The sequence below is a fragment of the Artibeus jamaicensis genome, unplaced genomic scaffold (assembly GCF_021234435.1).
Source record: "Artibeus jamaicensis isolate MK-2021 breed Jamaican fruit bat unplaced genomic scaffold, CSHL_Jam_final contig_233, whole genome shotgun sequence".
Classification (NCBI taxonomy): domain Eukaryota; kingdom Metazoa; phylum Chordata; class Mammalia; order Chiroptera; family Phyllostomidae; genus Artibeus; species Artibeus jamaicensis.
In genome coordinates this window covers 41436195-41456664 of record NW_026521486.1, presented here as the reverse complement: position 1 = coordinate 41456664, position 20470 = coordinate 41436195, and the positions used below count along the sequence as shown (strand labels likewise).

General features: G+C 37.9%; 1 protein-coding gene across 1 annotated transcript in view; it reads left to right on the top strand.

Moving 5' to 3' along the window:
- SLC2A13 (solute carrier family 2 member 13) overlaps positions 1 to 20470 on the top strand; it is a 281336-nt gene that overhangs the window by 42774 nt on the left and 218092 nt on the right. Inside the window, exon 3 of the mRNA XM_037139707.2 lies at positions 19878 to 20086. Coding sequence (XP_036995602.2) covers positions 19878 to 20086 — 209 coding nt within the window. The remainder of the gene's footprint in view (positions 1 to 19877; positions 20087 to 20470) is intronic.

Genomic DNA, 20470 nt, shown 5'->3' with positions numbered 1-20470 from the left:
TTCAAACTGAATATTGTAAAAAAAAAAACAAACTAATCCTGTGTTAAAGCTTAAAGGTAGTATAGGCTCTAAATTTTGATATCATAGTATTCAGAACAAGTTCATGTAACTGTTCCAGGGAGATTTTATTAAAAAGCGTAACAGGCTACACAGTGTTCTTTAACTTGTTTTCTCGTCATCCTTTATTACAGCAAATGTTTATTGAGCATCTACTCTATAGGGCCTGGGAATGAAATATTGAACAAGACAGCTCTGGTATTTATTTCCATGGTGATTACAGTGTTAAAGTTAATTCTTAACAGCTTAAGGGAGAGGATTCAGTGCAATGTGGATGTAGGGAATTAAAAATCTGAATAAGAAGCACCATAAATCATGTGGCTTAGGAAGGGCCACTGAAGACCTGGACTGAAGTGTTATTAAAAGTCATGTGAGAGAACTCACTGAAGCCAATTAGGGCTCACAGTTGTCAGGACCAGTAAAGGGCAGACACTGTTCTTAAGAAGCATTAGCTCTGTTCGCCTGTGTTGCTAAACTGCTTTTTACCTTTCTCTACCAAAGGGAGAAATTACTGGAAAAAAATTAATAAGCAGGAAATTTCTTTTCTCCCCCGCTCTGTAGATGAACACAGAGAGGGGGATAACTGTTATGAGTATAACCTGATATTTTGAGTTGTTCTTGGAAGCTCAGTGGGAGTCATTAACCTTTTAATCCCACATGTCTTTAAGATCTAAATTATCTATTTACATTTGGTTGAAAGGTTATTCATGTAACTAATATAGATATGTATGTAATTTTATTAAACTCTGTTTTTAAATGGAAATCTAAAGTGCACAAGCCATGTTTTTGAGTTGAGTATAGCAATTTAGATATTTTTATCTCAGTACTGGCTAGGACACAGACAAAGATCATGCAGTAGTGAAAGTAACCGATGAATGTGCTGTTCCGTGTAGAAGTGGATGTCTTAGGACAGACATTACTAGGACACTTTTTGAAGGCAGGGCGACATGGTAATATTTAGACCTGGATTCAAACCTCTCTTTTTCCACTCGTTAGCTATGACCATGGACTGGGTACTTAGCTCCCATGAGCTAAGATGGAACCAGAAATACTGACCTTGTAAGACTGTAGTGGGATCTAAATTAATTAGTATATCTAAAGTACTCAGTCCAGTGCTTGGTGTGTGGCACATGCTCAGTGAATGATGAATCCCACTATTGTTATTTACTATTCTGATGAATGAACAAAGGGTGAGTGCTGCTCTAGGTGAGTTGTAAGGGACAGTGAAGGGAAACACACACTATGGCTTCTGTGTTCTTTGTAAGTAAAGATGGGTATTGGAGTTGATAGGGAGACACCTAGAGAGACAAAAAGTTAAATGCTTATAGCTGTTGCAGAAAGTACAAAAAGGAAAGCCTAGAGACAGAAATGATTTTTCAAATAACGATGGGATTCCAGCTGAAGTTGGAGCCATATTATTTGCAGTAAAGCCAAATAGTACACCTGTGTGAATTGTTTCCACAATACTGGAGGACCCGGGGTGAACAGTAAAAGGATGGGGCAAATAACTTGGGCCGGTATTCCAACCATAGCATTCACATACCAGATCACGTGAACACGCTCATCATTCGTGGAAATGCACATTAACTAATGCATACATGCAAACATGTATTTTTTTACAGGTGAATTTTTTGCGTTATTCTCTCTCACTATTTAACATCTTTCACAGTATGCTGACCTCATGTGACTCCAGGGCTCATAGGGGTGTGGTTATAAGCAAATAAAAATCGAAATGATACCTTAACATCAACTTTAGAATTTTTAGTATTTATATTAATGAAAAATAAATAATAAAAGACAATTATCGATAACATTTACATTAGTGATTAGATTAAAACATAGAGAAGGTCCAACTGATCAGTCAGAGAGAAAAACTCCTTAGATTTTGTTGTTGCTGAAGGACTAACTCACCTTTAGTGCAGATGGATCAAAGCTTCTGTTCTCTTATTGTTTGGATGTCGTAAAAATAAATTGTTTTCTGCCAAACTGGAAGATTAGTTTTCTCAGGAAAAAAAAAAAAGAATTGCCAGTAGAAGATTGAAAAAAGTTGGTATTTTTAAGTACTCCATAGTTAAAATACATTCTGTGCTGGGAAGGATATCATCTGGTTTCATGAGGAAAGGGGGATAAAAATTTTGAAGATGTCATTAAAGATTAGATTTTTTAAAAACTTTATTGATACAATTCACATACCATTCAATTCACCCATGTAAAGTATACAATTCAGTGCCTTTTAGTATATGCACAGGGCTGTGTAGTCATCACCATTATCAAATTTTGAATATTTTCACTATCCAAAACACAGTTTGCCCCTTTGGGTTGTCTTCCAGCTCCTCCCAGCATGGGACAACCATTAATCTACTCTTTTTCTCCACAGATTTGCCTATTCTGGATATTTCATACATCAGTGTATGTAGTCCTTTGTGACTGGCTTCTTTCACTTAGCATTTTTTCAGGGTTCATCCATGTTGTCACATTCATCAGTATTTTCATTTCTAATTATTGGTAAATGATGGAGATATACTACATTTTGTTTATTTTTTTCATCAGTTGATGGACATGTGGGTTGTTTCCATTTTTTGGCTACTACAGATAACGTTGCTCTGAACATTTGTGTTCAGTTGTCATAATAGACTATATTTTCAGTTCTCTCGAGTACGTACCTAGGAGTGGAATTGCGAGGTCATATGGTAACTCCATTTAACCTTTTGAGGAAACGGCAGACTGTCCTCTAAAGAGGTTACACTGTTTCGTATCTCCCCTTAGCAGTGTATGAGGATATTCCAGTTTCTCCACATCCTGCTAAACACTCATTATCTGCCTCTCTAACTAGAGTCCTCTTGATAGGTATGATGTGGCATCTTGTTATGGTTTTGATTTTCATTTTCCTGATGACTAACGATGTTGACAACGATTTTATTTTTGCCTACTATAATACAGTGCTTATGAAGATGACAGAAGTAGTTTGGTAGTTAATCGTAATACAAAGTTTTATCACCTGTTGCCCATTTCTGGGCTAGTATTTTTAAATCTTGCTTATTAAACATGGTGAAGTTTACTCACTACATACCCCTCAAGCAACGGTTTTCTGTTTTTATTGCTGACGTAAAGCTTGGCATATAGCAGACCCTCAGTAAACATATATAGTAGAATGATTTTAACAGCCACCATGGTGTTCTACGACACTTATGTGGGCATGTCACTGCTAAAATGTTCAAAGCCTCCCTTCCTACAGGGGGAAAAAAAGCTCTTTTCATAGTTTGTAGAATTTCCATTATCCAATGTATATCTTCTTTTCTAGCTTTTTGTAACTCATCATTGCCTTTGTACCATCTCGTTCATGAAGCAACCATCCCTTACACACTGTCTATAATAGTTATGTCTTGCTTTTTCACGGGTCTGGTTTTTTTCTTCCCCTTTGGCTCACTTTATCTGTAATGTTTTCCTACCTTGCCCTGGTTTACTGGTCCGTCTGCTGTTCCTTCTTTAAACTTCTGCTATGTCTTGTGAAGCTGTCTTTTATTCGTGTACATAGCTTCGATTTTATAGTTACCGTATTATTTCTAACCAGCTACTTGTCTGTCTCCTTTAATTCGCTTTGGAGCTCTTCAGTGTCACTGACTGTGTTCTCATTTTTAAATTTAGGAAAGGGCCTGAGACGTAGTAAATAATCAGTAAATGTGTATGGCACAGAGCTGAATTGATTGGGCCCTGAGGAAGGGGTTCAATCAATCTGAAGTAAAAAGACATTGATTATAAACCAGAATGCCAATTCACTAATTTGTACTGAGGAATACATGTACTCAGTAGATTGCTGAAAAACTAAATGATCAATCATAAGTGTGTTTTAATCAACATAAAAATCAGAGAAAGAACGTTAGTTTCTGAGCCCACGAACATTTGTTTCTCAAGGTAACACGCCTTTCTGGGCCCCAGAGCCCCATTCGTCCTTCTTTCTTGGACAGAACTGGTTTTCAAATGAGTATTTCTGTGTTTGTAATTGCATGTGTCATAATGTGATATATGTGAATCTTAATGTGAATAAGAATGGTGTATCTGCAGAGGGTCTAAAATATTCTTTCATGTCAATTTTTACCTATTTTGTTCAGATTTAATTTTTTTAAGCTAGAGTTCTCTTATTCCACCTCACTAGTCTATGCACAACCATTTGTTCAGTGTCTGAGTGTGCTAGGTATTTTCATCACTTACCTGATGCTTTTTTTGTGTGCTAAAGAAGTACATTTTGAAGTAAAGTATTGAAGAGAAACAAAAGTATCAGTGCCAGCGACATCTGCATGAGAGTTTCCTGGAGTACCTTCCAGCTAATTCATGTATTGCAGGAGACTTGTGCCGAGCTTTGAGGAAGAGCTTTGAGGAATCCGTGGGTTTCGTGTAGAGGTGCAGATGGGTGTAGGGTGTCAGCCAGGTGGCAGCAGCGTCAGGAGGCTTGAGAGGGAAGTGTCGACACACATGATGGACTGCAGCCAGATTCTGGAGGTTGCGAATTCTGGGCTAGAACTTCGATCTAAAGGCAAAAGAAAGCTATTATTTTTTTTGAGCAGGGCATGAAGTAATATGAGTCAAAGATTAATAATGACAGTGATGCTCAGAATTTATTGGGACTTTAGCTCTTGGATCGATTCAGAGAATCTATTTGTGAGGTTGCTGCCAGAATATAGGTAGAGATGTGTGTTAGTATGAAAATAATTTAGTCATTCAGAAAATTTTTTTCAGACAGCTACTGTATATTATTCTTGTGCTTGGTAATGAGATAAAAGATCAATAAGAAATGTACTGGTCCTCAAGCATGTCTGTTTTTGAAGGAGAGACTTTCCATCATCATGTTAATTAAATGATCGATGGTGTTAAATGATGTGAACTCCTGGGGGGGTAGTGAATAACTTAGCTTCACAGTGGAAAGATATTTGAGCTGGATCTTCTAAAAGGGTTTTGGCATAGTGAGAGAGAGGGACATTCTAGGTGAGGTACAGTTCTCTAAAGCCAAGTTTGGACAATAGTGAGAAGTTCAGAGCAGCGAGGTGGAGGGCCGTGATTACTCTCTGGGAGTCGGAGGGGGGTGTGGACAGGCTGGCAGTCCCCAGTGGACATGAATAGAACTTGCCGTCTCCTTAACAGTGTGTTGAGTTTGTTTATTGAAAGTCACGGAAAATAATTTTTAAAGTAATTCTATCTTGGGATGAAAAAACTATGAGCCTTCCTCCTCCATAATATTTTACATTTTCAAAAATCTTGTCAATAAGTTGCTTTTTAGAATAGTACTTAAAAGTGGGTGATATTTCTAAACAAATTTATGCTGGGGAAAGCATTCTTATAATTTAGTGCTAATATATGAGTGGTGTTTAGCTCTATACAAAATATAGACTGAAGCAGTTTTCATCTTAAAAATGTAACTGTGCAGTGGCCATTTTGAGAAAGATGGATTTGGTTAGCAGCCTGTTTACAAGTAAATACAAGTTAATTCTGAATTTGTTATATTGTTGACAGAATTAAAACAGGACTGTATATCATAAAGGTATCGTGTAGTGGGAGGAATAGATTTATGACTTGCTTTCACAGCACATGAATTAATTTAAGCTCTAATATCCGTATGTGGTTGATGTTTCAGTAATTGTACAGTGTTATCATTAGGATCAAATGAGTTAATGGCTGTGAACAAACATACAAACTCTCAAATGTTGCTATGTATTGTTTGCTGTTATCTCTAGGGAGTTTTAGGTTGGCTCTGTATATCTCACATCTAAAGCTGGCAATAAAAATTTCTCTCATGTTCAATTATCTGGATTTTCCAGGTAAAAAGTAAACATGGTTTACAGATGAGAATGGTTCGCTATGAGAATTACCCTTCCCTGAGCATAACCATTATATCCCATGGACAGAATATAAAAAGCCTTTCAAGACACTGGAGAGGTCCAGCTCCAAGGGTGGACTGAAGTGAACGGTTCATGGTGAGGTGTACATTAATGGCTTTATCCCTGATGGTGTCCCTCGGTCCATGAGGCTGGGCAGCTAGAACTTATGTAGAAAATACAGTTTTATAGCCTTGTGGTGTCAGTGGCTGGAGTTTGCAATGGCCAGAGCAGTTGGAGTTTGAGGGGTAAATGCAGGGAAAGAATGATCCATAGAGGACAAAGCCTCCAAATCTGAACATTAATTCACCACGGGTGTTTTTCTGACTCCTGAACTGCGAATATACAGATTTCTGCCATGGAGTCGGCAGAAAGTAACAGAGATGGTAAAAGCTGAGAGAAGTGTTATTTCCTGCCCGTAGGAGGAGTGACATTTTTGGACTTTGAAACCTTGCAGGTTCGATGGGCCACCAGCTTGAGGTGTCCAGTAGGACCCTAAAAGGACCACGCCATAGGAGTAAAGGCTTCCTTGCATGACCAGGGGTTTTTCTTGAGACCAAGCAAAAGTGAGAGTCCTACTGGCCAAGTCTAAAACCAAGCCTGTACACATTTAAGGTGCTTGATGTGACAGTGTCCACATTCTTCTTCAGAAGAAGAAAATCCAGACTCTCTACACTTTATCATTCACAGTACACAGAACATGCAAAAATTTATGACAGTGTGAATAAAAAGAAAAAGTGAATGCCATTATGTCTTAATATACTCTTTGCCCCATTCTCTCTCCTTCTTGAACTTCAATTACATGTATATTAGACTACTTAGATTTAATTAGATGTATATAAAATGACTCAATATTGTACCCTACCACTGAGACTCTCTTTTCCACCTTATTATTTTCTCTTGCAGATTAAATTAAATAAAATAATTAATTTAATAATTTAAATAATTAAAATAAAGATTGTCAATAATAGATCTTAAGGTGATATAGATTGCAGATGTTGGGATTAGAAAAGGACTTGGAAACAGCTACTTTAAATGAGTTTAAGGACTTGGTGTGGCTTAGTGGATTGAGTGATAGCCTGCGGACCAGAGAGACACTGGTTCGATTCCTAGTCAGCAGCACATGCCTGAGTTACGAGCTGGGTCCCCAGCTGAGGGCACGCAAGAGGCAACCACGCACTGGCGCTTCTCTTCCTCTTTTTGTCCCTCGTTTCCCCTCTCTAAAAATAAATAAATAAAATTAAAAAACAAATAAAAATAAATGTGTTTAAGGACTTAATGGAAATGAGTCATATAGAGTAACCAGGTGGGGAATCTCAGCAGAGAAATGTATACACACACACACACACACACACACACACACACATCTAATACTGAAAGTACAATATCTGCATTAGAAGGTAAAATTAAAAAAAATAACTGGCTTAATAGCAAATTGAAGATGACAGAAGACAGGATCTGGAAACTAAAGAATAGACCTATAGACATCACCTAATCAAAGAGAAAATAATAAGGTGGAAAAAGAGAGTCACAGTGGCCTACAGTACAACATCGAGTCATTTTATATACATCTAATTAAATCTAAGTAGTCTAATATACGTGTAATTGAAATTCAAGAAGGAGTGAGAATGGGGAAAAGAATATGTTAAGAAATAATGGCAGAAAATTTTCTGAATTTTGTGCGTGTGTTAAATACTGATTCAAGAACCACAGGAAACCCCAAGTAGGGTAAATACGAAGACAAGCATATCTAGACATATTGTAATCAAATGAAAACAAAATATACAGGGAAAATTAGGGTCCAAGGTTTAAAAAGCACATTACATAAAGGGGGACAGTTATGCAAGTGTCGGCAGACTTTACACTAGGAACAGTGGAGGGCAGGAGACGATGGGGTGTTATCCTCAAAGGAAAAAAATGCTAACCCAATAGAAAGCTGCAGTGAACGTGAGAGTATGTATATCTTTTAGAGTTTAGATTTTGTTTTCTTCAGATAAATTCCAAGAAGTGGAATCCAGATCAATTTGCTTCCCCCCCAGCCGTCTGCAGTGCTTTCCTTTGCTCCACATCCTTGCTAACTAACACCTGTTATTTCTAGTCTTTTTGATAATGGGCATTCTAGCAGGACTGAAATGTTATGACTGATTAAATTAAATGAGAAAAAAGACAAAGCATAAATTATCAGTATTAGGAGTGAAAGAGACATCATTTCTATGAATAAAGATAATGAGGGAATACTTTGAACAACGTCTAGCCCACAAATTTAACGACTTAGATGGAATGGGCATATTGGCGTGAAAATTGGAACTTAGCAAAAAACAAGAAATGCAAAATTGAATATATGTATATCCCTATATTTTTTAAAACAAATCAAATCATTATTGGTAATTACCTGTCCACAAAACAAATTTCATGCACAGATGATTTTGCTGGTGAATTCTATAAAGCATTTATGAACGAGATAATGGCAAGTTTAAAGAAAAGCTTTAAAAAATGGGGGTGGATGCAATACTTTCCAGCTGGGTATGTGAGACCAATATAACTCTGATGTTATGGCGTAAGTTGTTAAGGAAAAGGAGATTCTGGGCAGTGTCTTAAAGTATCCTTAACAAAATATTGGTAATATTGATCCCAACAAGGTATAAAAGGATAATCATTCATGACCAGGTCTTTCTTTTTCTTTTCTATTTTTGGAAAGTCAGGTTGATTCAATGTAAGATATTCATGCAAGTCACCATTTTGAAATTATTCATTGTAGGAAAACCTATACAGTCATCTCAGTATATGCAGAGAACACATCTCACAGACTAATATTCATTTATGGTAAAGCCTTCCAGCAAAGTAGAACACTTTCTCAACTCAGGGGACACGTTCAGAAAAATCTGCACCATTATTTTCTGTGGTGAAAGCCCGAATGTTTTCCTTTATGATCAGTTGCAAGGCAGAGATGTCCGTTGGCACCACTTCCATTCATTCAGACAGACAAGTTGATTCTAAAAAATTTAGGGAAAAGTAAAGAACCTAGAATTGCTTAAACTACAATGTCTTGAAGAACATAGTGGCAGCACTCACTGTCCTCTTACTAGAGTGTTACTGTAAAGCTAATGTAATTCAGTCAGTTTGGCATGAGTAGATAAATCAGTCAAGGAAGATCAATCAGTCATGGATAAATCTTTTAAGTGTTATGATCGAAAGAAGGTAGAAACAAAGGAGAATCTCCGTGGTCCCGTATGAAGTTCATCCACATGCAGAATAAGCTGTGAGGACAGGAATTTGGTCTATGCTTGTCTATGGCAATGGGGATTCCCCGGAAAGAGGGGGTTGTAAAGGGGCTCTCTGATGTCATGAAAATGTTCTCTTTCATGGTTGGGATCTCTTCATTTTATTATATACACATTTTACCTAAAAAAATAAATCTAAACTTTATGTTGGTCTGCTCCATTACATTCCTTTTCTGCACTGCAATAAGTAATGTATATGTTGTTTCTGCCATGATACTTTTTCTAATAGCCTTTGTTGAAAGAACTTTCTCCTTACTCCTACACTATGCCTAACCGCAGTCATAGCAATTAAACAGTCCTATTTTGTTTGCTGATTACTAGAGGATAAGCTCCTTGAAGCAAGGGATGTCTGCTGATAATTGCTGTATGTCTGTAGTACCTGGCCCAGAGCTTTGCATATGGAAGATTCTCAGAATTTGAAACAAAGAAGATAATCATGTAGATATACTGTGTGAGCATTATTTTCACTATTAGTAGTAAAAGTTTTGTGCAAGTCAGATGCATTTTGCCACGTTAGTTAAAACTCTCTGCCTAATATCTGCGTGCAAAATGCATCTAATTTGTTTCAGTAGTATCACATCTTACTCTGTGAAAGCAAGTAAACCTGCTTTTTCTACAAAACTATAATCACAATAACTCTAAATAACCTTGGCTATACCACCTACCTTATATAGTGACATCAAATTATTTTGAGAGTTTTTCCCTTAGCTAAATATATCATTAATAGTTTCTTATGTTTACATATTTGGCAATGATTTTTTTATAATTTACACAGATATATTCACTAGGTAACATAAAAAATTGTTCATTTGCTGATCATTTATCTCCTGATTTTTTACTAGAAAGATTTCACCTGTGACACACCAATTGTTTTTCTTCTTACACGCCTTCAGCCGTGGTCTCCTGTTTACTCTTCTAGCTGCCAGAACATCAGGTCATCAGTCGTCAGGGGCGATGTTCTGCATGCTCCTTGATGGCAGAGAAAAACTAGCTTACCGTCCTGATAATTTGGCAGTGCTTCTCTATTTAATTTCTTATCTGTTAAAATGGAGTTGTGAATCATGAACTGAAACTGAAAAATAGGTTATGAAATGATTTTTAACTATAGTAGGTGACTAAATTCAGTGTTATTATTTACATGTAAAGCTTTTGCATTAAGTAGAAAATATTTCATAAGTCATACTTTGGTAAATATTTTGTAATTGATACATAATAAGGACTATATCTTTTCTAAATTCAAGAATTGGGATCTTTTAGTAAATGCATCACTCATGTGGTTATTAAGTATAAGAGAAGTATATGAAGAAAACTCAAAACCCATAGGAACTTTGAATAATGATGTCAGATACCTCTATCAGGGGTGTCAAATTCATGGTCACCGGGGGCCACATCAGCCTCACGGTTGCCTTCAAAGGACCGATGTAATTTCAACTCCTTAACAGTTAAGGAGCAGTATACATTTATACAGTTACATTTGTACATGAATAATTTTTAAAAATTAAAATTATTTCAGCCCTTTGAAGGCAACCGCAAGGCTGATGTGACCCCCCCTGGTGACAGTGAGTTTGACCCCCCCTGCTCTAGATGTAGGGCCAAAGGCACAGTGTTTTTGGATGTGGTTTGAAGGGTCTGGGTCATGCCTTTTTAAGGGGAGAATTTTTCACTATCCTAAACAGGATATAATGATACATATCATTGGAAAGCTTCAGCTTGGGGATGTTTTTGCACTGAGACAGCATTACTCTATCTCTGGTTAAGTGTATTCGTGATGCTTAATGATTGGCTTAGAGCTAGGCACTTAATGTACATTCAGAAGTTGTTAACCTTGGTAAAAAGCCAAGAAAGAACACAGGACATTTAGGCTTAGCTTTCCAAGCAAACACAGTAAATCTTCATTAGGGAACTGATTCTAACTGCAGAACTTTGTATTTTCGATGAACAGTTTCCGGAGGGGAAGAGGTTTAGAGTTTTATTTATTTTATAGTTATACGTGAAAGGATGCCAGTTTGAAACTGTAGAGTTGTAAAGAATAAAGCATAGCATCTCTTAAAAAACTTTAATTTTAATTTTTGATTTTAGAGAGATGGGTAGGAGAAGGGGAAGGGAGGGTGAAAGAGAGGAAGAGAAACGTTGATATGAGAGAGAAACATTGACTGGCTGTTCTCCAAAGGCACGCTTTCACTGACCGGGGACCGAACCTTCATGCCATGACTGGAATCGAACTGCTTTTCAGTTTGCAGGATGATGCCCAGCCACCTGAGCCACGCGGGCTGGGGCAAGCACAGCATCTTAGTATTTATGCCATTCCTCTAACTTATATATGGAGCTATTCAGAATGGGCTAACATAGAGATGACTTGTAAATCAGTAACAAATAGATATAAACAGAATGCTAGTTAGAAGACAGAGGTGGGACTAAAACTATTAGAAAATACAATTTTGTTACTTGTTTTTTTTCCAGTTTTTGTCTCTTTTGTCTCCTTTGTCTCCTGCCATGGTCTCAATATTAGAAAATATTGCTAAAACCCTCCCTCTGCTCCAGATAAAGTTGCAGAGGTTGTCATTGAGCTAATCTTAATGCTTAAAAATATCAGGATTCTCTGACTAGAATACTACAAGGTGAAGACTTGGTTTGAAAATATATACTTTTTGCAACACAAGGTTGGCAGATAAGTTAGAAAGTGGTTATTGAACTAGACCTTAATACTCCCGTGGCCGTTTCAGAGGATAATTGGCCAAATGAGTGCAGTGTCCAAAAAACCTTACTGTGCTTTTCAGAGTGAGAAGTGTCTTTCCTTTGTAGAATTCAGCGCCTCAAGAGCTGTGAAAACAGGCCCTGGTGTGTGTGGCTCAGTTGGAGCATCGTCTCAAAGGGTCATGGGTTTGATTCTTGTTTGGGGCACATACCTGGATTGGGGGGTCAGACCCCTGGTGTGGGTGCACAGGGTAGGTAATCCTGGATGTTTCTCATATTGGTATTTCTCTCTGTCCATTCCTCTGTCTTTAAAAGCAATGAATAAGAAATGTCCTTATATGAGGATAAATAAACATTTCTGAAAAGAGCTATACAAACAGTTGCATAGAATTATATGTTATTGTATTACATATTGTAATACATTTCCCTTAGCTCTGATAGTTTTTCCGTTATAGCTTGACTTACAATTAAAACCATGAATCATACAGCTCTTCTCTGTAAGGCATTGGTAAACTCCATTTGGGAATTTAAGGAAGAAAAAGGAGGGGAGAAAAGAAATAAGCAGGATGTAGGTACAGGATATAATTCCTTCTGTACAATTTTTTTTTGGAAGGAGAGAGGCTTGGGGAGGCCTGTGTGATGCAGAGATTGAAAAATGAAGTATAGAGAAAAACTTTAGATCTATGTATTTGTTGTAGTATAAAATATTTATAAAAGATGAAATCTCAAGTCAGTTTTTTTTGCTTCTAGTCATCCCTTCAACTGTCTACTTTCTTGTTACCTATACCTACCTGAAAGTATACCTATGTACGTTAAAGACAAGTAAAATGAAAATTCAGTTTGTCGCGGTGTTTAAAGCAAGCAACACACTACCCTTACAAGTGAGATTCTTGTAACTAATACTCAGCTGTTTTCATACTAACACACTGATGTCAAGAGAACAATAAGATACCCATTTGCCCAGCGAGCCTGCATTGGTTAAGTACAGCTTGCAGCTCCCCAGCTTGGGGTGCTTCTGTGTCAAGAGCTGTGCGGAGTGTGATGGCGGTGACTGCCCCCAGCCCAGCCCCTCCACCTGCTCTTCTCCAGTGCTCTGCTGCCTTTAACACAGGTCAGTGAACAGTAGAACTTCTGAAAGGATCCTCAGAAGTCTTCAAACATGAGACTGAGGTAAATTAATGCCCCCTTTTGTGAATGCTGCAGAGTTATGTTAACTACTCATTAAACATTTACTTTAGCTTGATTTACAATGAGCATTTGTTACAATGAGCATACTGCCCAGGTTTTAATCCTAGTCCTACTGCATACTAGATCTTTTTCTTTGTAGCCTGTTTGTCTTTAAATGCGGATAATAATGGTACCCACCTCACAGGGTTGATATGAAGGTAAATGAGTTAAGGTATCTTGGCACATAAAACAAATACTGTGTGTTAGCTATCACCGTTGCTGTTGTTGTAGTTAAATGACTACATGCCCAGATGAGTTAGAACATTCAAGTAGGTTTTCATGTATTTGGAACATAATTGTCACCCTTATGGAACTGCTAGAGACTAAGGAACGTCTTTATTGTGTTATATCAGTCACTAATGTTATCAGGAAGTCACATATTATTTGTTCGGTGAAGAGAACTACAAAATTCTGTCTGAAATGGTCATTTATTAGAGGATACTTGTCTTTGGCTTCATAGGTGAGAGCATATGACTCCTTTAAAACAAGAGTGATGGCAGCTGTTCAGTTCAGGGAACGACCTTGTCTGGCTTCGTGTTGGGTACCTGGTCCTCAGCAGCAGTGGGCCTGCCAGCCGAAGTGGGGAGGGCCGGCGCCCGCGAGTGCAGAATCTCGGGTTCACAGAACCTCGGTTCCTGGCCCTGGGAAGAAGGCTCAGCCTGAGGTGAAATTCCTGGGCTGGTCTTCCTTGTCGATAGCTGTTCCTACTGCTCCATTGAGAGCATTACTCACCATTAGAGGGCCTGTCCCTCCTTTTTTGGTGGGCAGGCCCCGGTGCTGCTGGCTGGACCCAAACATAGTGTTCGTTCATTTCAGTTAGAAAGCTTAAAAGGTACCTTGCAGTAAGTGATCATGATGCCCAAGAACATTTGAAACATTTTTAGAACTCATGAAAGCTTGTCATTTTTGCTAGCACCAACCTGCTCTCCCTTCCTGTCAGCTTGGTGTGCTGCTCCCAGGAGGCACGTGGCTTTTGCCCACGGTGTGGAATCTGGGTGCTTTTGCCCCCTGGGTTGTTAAAACACTTAGATCGGTGGCTCTCAGTCCTGAGTGCGCATTAGCACCACCCGGGAGCTCTTAGTGAAATGGAATTCCCTGGGACTGGAGCCCAGACCAATTAATCAAAATTCCTGGTTGAGTGGAGCCTGGACACTGGTGTTTTAAAAGCCTCCCGGGTGATTCTAATGTGCAGCCAGGGTTTGGAGCCCTTGATTTAACTCATATAATGAGATTCCCTGTTATTACTGATAATAATGATATCTGTAGGGGACTGGGTATTTGTTTAGGGATTGACGGCCTTAGTTTATCAGTATACTCTTGGTCTTCTCAGCGTACGTGTTGCCATTTATCTGGTTCCTGATTTCCTTGGATGTAGGGGGCTGGTGGTGAGTCCCTAATACTGCCTTAACAAAGTCTGTAGAGGTCCCACTCTTTCAGTTGTGTGATAAAATTCTCATCAGTGCTCCAGCAAAGCAACCTCTTCTTATCTGCAGTCTGCATGTTATCAGAGGAATGGCTTTTTTCCCCAAGAGAGAAACCTGCCTACTGAGGGTTTGGGCAGATGATCCACCCGAGATAGACAAGTTGCATCAAATTAGTTAAGGGTAGAGGGAGTCAGGGAGGTGGAAACAGTTTTTGCTGAGCGTCTTCTCCAGCTTAGGCACCAGCGGAATGGTTTCACCTAATTATCCCAGCCGTCCTGGGAGATAGGCGCCTTCCCCCGTGCATTGCAACGTTGAGTAACCCGACCAGGGTTTTGTGGTTCGTGTGCCCAGAAGTGTGACCCAGGTCTGTTCCTGTGCTCTGGCCACTGTAAACCACAGCTGTCACCCCTTCACCGCCCCCCACCCCTGACCCCAGCCCAACATGTGCATTTTGGTCTCTACAAAGCCATGGGAATTTATTCTTATCAAAATACCTGTTTTTTTGTGCCTTCAGGAGCATATTTACTGTGTTTGAGATGATACATCAGGTGTGCTATCAAAATATCTTTATCATGAAAATATAGTGAAAATATAAAATTAAAATATAGTGAAAATAAGTTATTTTGTTTTACTTCTAGAAGAGAAACATTAGGATGGGAATGCATAAGGCATGTGTTATCGTGGGCAGTCTCTGGAGTCAGGCTGTACTGCCCCCGCCCTGGCACTAGGGCGTTGACTGTCAATTTCAGATCCAGACTCTTGGCCCTTGACCGAGTTCAGATGCTGAGAAGCCCAGGCATTCTGTCCTCTGTGGCTCACTTAGGACGTGTGGGCTAGCTAATACCTATGTTTGCATTTTTCTTTACTCTTTGTCGTTTCCTTATTTTTTCTTTCAGTTTTTAAAACTATTGTGTTCTAGAATTAGATAGATTTTATTACCTTCACGGGTAATAAACCGTGAAATGTTATGTGAGCATCTTTAGGCCGGAAAATATTTCAGTTTCTATATTTATTTCAGGTGCTTCTTTGAAATTCTGTGCAGCTCTTTAATCTTATCACTAAAGGGTGTTTGGAGAGCAGAAGGAAAGGTCATAAAAGTATTAGTGAAATGAAATACAAAGGCTTTCATTTTTAAGATTTATTTCCTAACCCAGCTTACCTCTATATTTTTCTTTTAAATAATTGGCGATAATTGCCAATACAATGATGTATACTCTTTTCTTTAAGAGAGTACAACCAAAAATAAATTTCATTCATTTTCAGCAGCAATTTTCAACCTTTTTCATCTACTGGCACACATAAACTAATTACTAAAATTCTGCAGCACACCCAAAAATGCATTTTTTGCCAGTCTAACAAAAATATGTATAATTTTGATTCGTTTACATGGAATAGCTGTCATTTTTTTGGCTGTTGCCATTGTTTATTTGACAGTCTAAGTGAAAAGAAGCCAGTGTTCCTGATTAAATAATCAGGTATTGCATGTTTTAAAAATTCATGTGGCACACCAGTTGAAAATTGCTGATTTACAGCAATAAAACCTACATTTTAGTAACAGATTTGGTTATACAAGTTAACACTTAAGAGGAAGAGCCCAGAAATACGCATTTGTTTGAGCTGATCTCTCTAGCTCTCATCTGAAGGTTCTCACAAAGCCTCCTTTAGATGAGTCATCTTCAGAGGAGGAGGTCCAGCCGTATCTAGAATAACCAATGGTTTCACTGGAATTACTGTGCAAGTAAGTTTGCCGAGCTAAATGACCCAGAAGAGTCGCTGCATACGATGTAGATATGTGAGTGCGAAGCACAGCTATTTTCTGTTTAATACAGAAAGTTCAGATATATTATAAGTGCTTTCGTATCATTCCATAAAACTTACTGTGTTCCATGTACTTTATTAGGGGCTGTGCTGATCCAGTGGATAAGTTAGTGTATAGCCGCGGCTGGGGATCCAGCAGGTGGATAACTTACTATAAGTTTCAGTGACGTAGACTGAGGTTAAAACTGTGCTCTGTGGGTGAGCGGAGGAAGGAGTGATTCAGTGTTATCATAGCCCATGGCTTAAAATAGAAAACACTTCTAATAAGATTTCTGTTAACACCGGGGGCCAAGTGACTCATTTAGTCAGTCATTCATAAACACTGTTTACTTTATAAATCTTAAGTTAATTTTTCTCTTTCCGTTTGTAGTTTTAGCTACTATCTAGGAGTTATTCCTAACACCCATGTGACAATCGTATTTTCTTCCTGCTTATTATGAATTAAAATGAAATTACTTAAACCAGTGAACTTTTTCACCAGATGTGTGTATCTGAAGCCTTCGAGGCTGCTATGCTTTGGGCTTAACATGGCTTAAAAGTCAGAATAGTCTTGAAAGGTATATTGAGTCATGACTTTGCACTGATGTATGAATACCCATGAACATGTTTAATATGTAAACAGAGTTGGTCTCCTGGACTCTACCATCATGAATCTACCATGGAACATACCCAGGGAACTCGGATCAACAAAACATCTAGACTTCTGGTCAGGATGGTGGCACAGGCAGACATGGCTCACCTCTTTGCAAAACCATGTCAAAATTACAACTAAAATATACAGCAACCATTATTCAGGACTGTCAGAAGTGGAGTTGAATGGCAGTCAGACAACTATGCAATTAACGAAACCACATCCATCCAGACTGGTAGGAGGGGCACAGATGAGGGATGGGCTGGTCCCACATCCTCCTGTGGTGGATAAAAATTTGGAAGGATGTCTTAAGACTGTGGGGTCCCATAACAGGTCCCCTAGCCCACGTTTCCAGTGCTGGGGAGGTAAGTCCTCACAACTTCTGGCTGCAGAAACTAGCGGGGATTGAGTCGGTGGAAGAAACTTCTGGAGCCCCAGGCAGTTCTTCTAAAACAGGGGTATCAAATTCATTTTCACCAGGGGCCACATCAGCTTTGTAGGAGTGCCAGGAGGATGAGAAAGAGCAAGAAATTGGAAATCTATTTGAAAAGAATAATGGAAGAAAACTTCCCTAATTTGGTTAAGGAAATAGACATGTAAGTCCAGGAAGCAGAGAGAGTCCCAAACAAGAGGGATGCAAAGAGGCCCACGCCAAGACACATCATAATTAAAATGCCCAAAGTTAAGAGTACAGAGAGAATCTTAAAGGCCGCAAGAGAAAAGCAGTTAGTTTCCTGCAGGGGAGTTTCCATAAGACTGTCAACTAATTTCTCAAAAGAAACTTTGCAGCCTAGAACAGATTAGTAAGAAATACTCAAAGTCATAAAAAGCAGGGGCATATAGCCAAGATTGTTTTACCTAGCATGATAATATTTAGAATCCAAGGGCAGATAAAGAGTTCCCCTTTTTTTGTTTTTTGTTTTGTTTCCCTTGCCTGAGGAGATGCATCACAAAACAGTGTCTGAGATTTTACTAGCCATGTTTTCCTCTAGGATTTTTATGGTTTGGGGTCTAATGTTTAAATCTGTAATCCATTTTGAATTTATTCTTGTGTGTAGCATAAAAACTTTGTCTAGTTTCATTTTTCTGCATGTATCTGTCCAATTTTCCCAACACCCTTTATTGAATAAACTCTCTCCAGCCCATTGTGTGTGCTTGGTTCCTCTGTCAAATATTCATTGACTATAATGATGTGGTTTTATTTTTGTTCTCTGTATTTGTTTTATGCCAGTACCATGTTGTTTTGATTACTATGGCCTTATAAAAAGAATATAAAAAAAGAAGAAAATTATAGGCCAATATCCCTCATGAACGTAAATGCTAAAATTCTCAACAAGATATTAGCAAGCCAAATACAGCAATACATCTGAAAGATCATACACCATGATCAAGTGGGATTTATTCTGGGAATGTAAGGTTGGTAGAACATTTGCATGTACCACATAAACACAATGAAGGATAAAAATCACATGCTCATAGCAATAGATACAGGAAAAGCATTTGATGAAATGCAGCACCCACTTGTGATAAAAACTGTCAGCATGTGGAGATAATGGGAATATACCCAAACATAGTAAGGGCCGTAAGTGATAAACCAACTGCCAGCATCAAACTCAGTGGGCAAAAACTATAAGTGTTCTGCTTAAGATTAGAAACAAGACAGGGATATCTGCTTTCACCTCTCTTATTTACTGTAGTGCTGGAAGTCCTAGCCATAGCAATCAGGCAAGAAGAAGAAATAAAAAGCATATAAATCGGAAAGGAAGATATAAAACTGTCTTTATTTGCAGATGACATGATACTGTACACAGAGAACCCCAAAGGTTACATCAAGAAACTACTAGTACTGATAAATGAATTCAGTGAAGTGGCGGAATACAAAATTCACATCCAGAAATCAGTTGCGTTTTTGTGCCAATAATGAATTATCAGAAAGTGATATTAACCAAAAAAAATTCTCTTCACAATTGTTTCAAAAAGAATAGAAAACCTTGGTATAAATCTAACAAAAGAGACAAAAGACCTCTACTTGGGAAGTTACAAGACACTGAAGAGGATACAAGAAGATTCCATTAAAAGTGGAAGCACATACCATGTTCATGGATTGGAGAATTAACATCACTAAAATGTCCATGCTACCCAGAGCAATCTATAGATTCAACACAGTTCCTTTCAAGATACTAATGTCATATTGATACTTCACAGAACTAGACCAAATATTATAAAAATTTATATGGAACCACAAAAGAAAGGCCCAAATAGCAACAGCAATCTTGAGGAAGAAGAACAAATTTGGAGGAATCACACTACCTAATATCAAACTATACTATAAGGTATTTCTATCATTTTAATAAGCATTATTTGCTTCCAACTCCATATTTTCCTCCTATGGATTTCCACTCCTTCATTATTGAGGGTGAACATGATGCTTGATGGCAAAAGGAAATCATAACTAATCATTCACAGAGCAGAAGTAACTCTTTCATTTGGGCATTTTATTGAACAGTGTATCTTTTAAACGGATCCGAGAGTTTTGTATTAATCCCGTTTCATATTGTAGAATGCGGACTTATATATGTGTTACATATATTACTATTGGGTAGGGTTGATTGTGGACTTCTGCAGGATGTGTTTAGTTCAGAATGGGTCTGGATGATTATTCTGACTTTTGCTCATTCTTTTTCATTGTAATTTGTGTGAGAGAGAAGAATCAGACTTTCATTTTGCAGTTTCTCACTACAGCAGAAAAATATCCTTTTTTTCTGGCGACACACACAAACACAAAAATTATTCTGACCAACTTAGCATTAGATATTATTCACAACATGGTGCTAATAAGACCAAATTTTACAATAATATATGTTTTTTTTTATGGCAGGTACATGTTGGGGCTTGCAGCAATTCCAGCAGTTATTCAGTTTTTTGGCTTTCTCTTCTTACCCGAAAGCCCGCGATGGCTCATTCAGAAAGGACAGACCCAGAAGGCCCGTAGAATTTTGTCCCAGATGCGTGGTAATCAGACCATTGATGAGGAATACGACAGCATTAAAAACAACATTGAAGAAGAAGAAAAAGAAGTTGGTTCAGGTATGTGGATTATTTTGAACCTGCACAATGGTTTATTTAGAAGTTATGCTTTAGTGTTATTTAATATCTAACGTGTGTAGTGGTTTTTATGTATAACCAAAAGATGTATATTTTAATTTTTTAAAAGCAATATAAGAGTATTATAAAAGAATGAAGAAAAATACCACCATAAAGCCACTATCCTCACATAATTACCTTTTTATTTTTTGTGGAGTCTCTTTTATGCTTTCTGAATTGGGTACACTCGACGTAGTTGTTATTTTGTGTGTAGGAGTTTTTTTAAGATCATGTCTATTATGTATAAATTTGTCATATATAAAGATATAGAGGCATGAACTTGCCATGTTAATTGAAAAGTTATTTGAACTGTCAAAATAATCACTT